Here is a 1,547-nt window from a genome sequence, read left to right as displayed (position 1 = left end):
ACATTGGTGAATGCCACAAATTCTCCTAAATCACTCGTACGCACAACTTAAGAACAAATCTGTGCGTACGAACGGTTCTTGCATGAGGCCCAATGACCCTGGATAATGTTTTATTTTGACTACAACCAACAAGCTGAATGCGAGTGAGACTGGCAGAAACCAGTTCTGCTTTGATCCTCCAGGGTTCAAGAGCTTCAGATGGAACAGCTCTAAGGCAGTGTTTTCAGCGTTGTTGGAAAACAGTTTGGAAAAACTTTTTTTTTAAATTAAACTCTGCTTTCTTTTCTTCAGACTTCTCTGGAACTGAAAAATACAGACTTCATTACTTTATGAAACTGTGTGGGAACTCTGTTTAAACTCCAGACTATCTTTTGAACCTTAGAAGAACGGTAAGCTAAAACACTACCTCTGTGTAGTTCCCACATTTGCTGTAGATGGCAGAGAGGAGACGATAACATTCGATACAGCTGTCTTCTCTGGATATGATGTCCAAGATCATCTTTTCTGCCTCTGAGTTGAGATCAGCCATGGACAAAACCTGAGCCTGAAAAAAAAAATCACATTTTAAAGTTCATCAGTATGTTTTGACCGAGATAAATTTGGTAAATAAGATGCTACTTGAAGAAATGGTATTGGTGAATGGGGATGGGTAAAAACCCATGWGAGCGGGTGCCTCCTAAGTGGGCACATTACTCTCCCCAAAGAGACATTGAGTTTTTAATCAAAACGTTTGTGTCCATCGGATGAAGGACACAAGGTTAGAAACACTAAGTGTTCTGAGCTTRGCGGGATCCATAAAACATTTTGTTGCGGAGATCACATTATCTTCTTCCCTCCTCTTGCACAAAGCGCAGAGCAAAGCATTAACAACAGTACAGTCATGGCCAGAAGTTTTGAGAATGATTCAAATGTTAATTTTTACAAAGTCTACTGCTTCAGTTTTTATGATGGCAATTTGCATHTACTCCAGAATGTTATAAAGAGTGATCAGCTTAACAGCAATTAATTGCAAAGTCAATATTTGCCTAGAAAATGAACTTTATCCCCCAAAACACATTTCAACTTCATTGCAGCCCTGCCTTAAAAGGACCAGCTAACATCGTTTCAGTGATTGCTCCATTAACACAGGTGTGGGTGTTAATGAGGACAGGGCTGGAGATCAGTCTGTCATGATTAAGTAAGAATGACAGCACTGGACACTTTAAAAAGAGGCTGGTGCTTGGCATCATTATTTCWCTTCMGTGAACCATGGTTGTCTCTAAAGAAACATGTGCAGTCATCATTGCACTGCACAAAAATGGCCTAACAGGGAAGAGTATCGCAGCTAAAAAGATTGCACCTCAGTCAACAATCTATCGCATCATCAAGAACTTCAAGGAAAGAAATTCCATTGTTGCCAAAAAGGCTCCAGGGCGCCCAAGAAAGACCAGCAAGRGCCAGGACCGTCTCTTAAAAGTGTTTCAGCTGCGGGATCGCGCTACCAGCAGTGCAGAGCTTGCTCAGGAATGGCAGCAGGCAGGCGTGAGTGCATCTGCTCGCACTGTGAG

The 1,547-nt window shown here is 41.8% G+C and overlaps 1 protein-coding gene across 1 annotated transcript in view; it reads right to left on the bottom strand.

Moving 5' to 3' along the window:
• Positions 1 to 1,547, bottom strand: part of tmtc1 (transmembrane O-mannosyltransferase targeting cadherins 1) — a gene marked incomplete in the record, with an annotated part of 71,980 nt that overhangs the window by 10,990 nt on the left and 59,443 nt on the right. Inside the window, 1 exon segment of the mRNA XM_014018069.1 lies at positions 407 to 544. Within this exon segment, the coding sequence (XP_013873523.1) occupies positions 407 to 544 (138 nt within the window).

Source organism: Austrofundulus limnaeus, unplaced genomic scaffold, assembly GCF_001266775.1.
Source record: "Austrofundulus limnaeus strain Quisiro unplaced genomic scaffold, Austrofundulus_limnaeus-1.0 Scaffold182, whole genome shotgun sequence".
NCBI lineage: Eukaryota > Metazoa > Chordata > Actinopteri > Cyprinodontiformes > Rivulidae > Austrofundulus > Austrofundulus limnaeus.
This window is presented reverse-complemented; position numbering and strand designations above follow the sequence as displayed.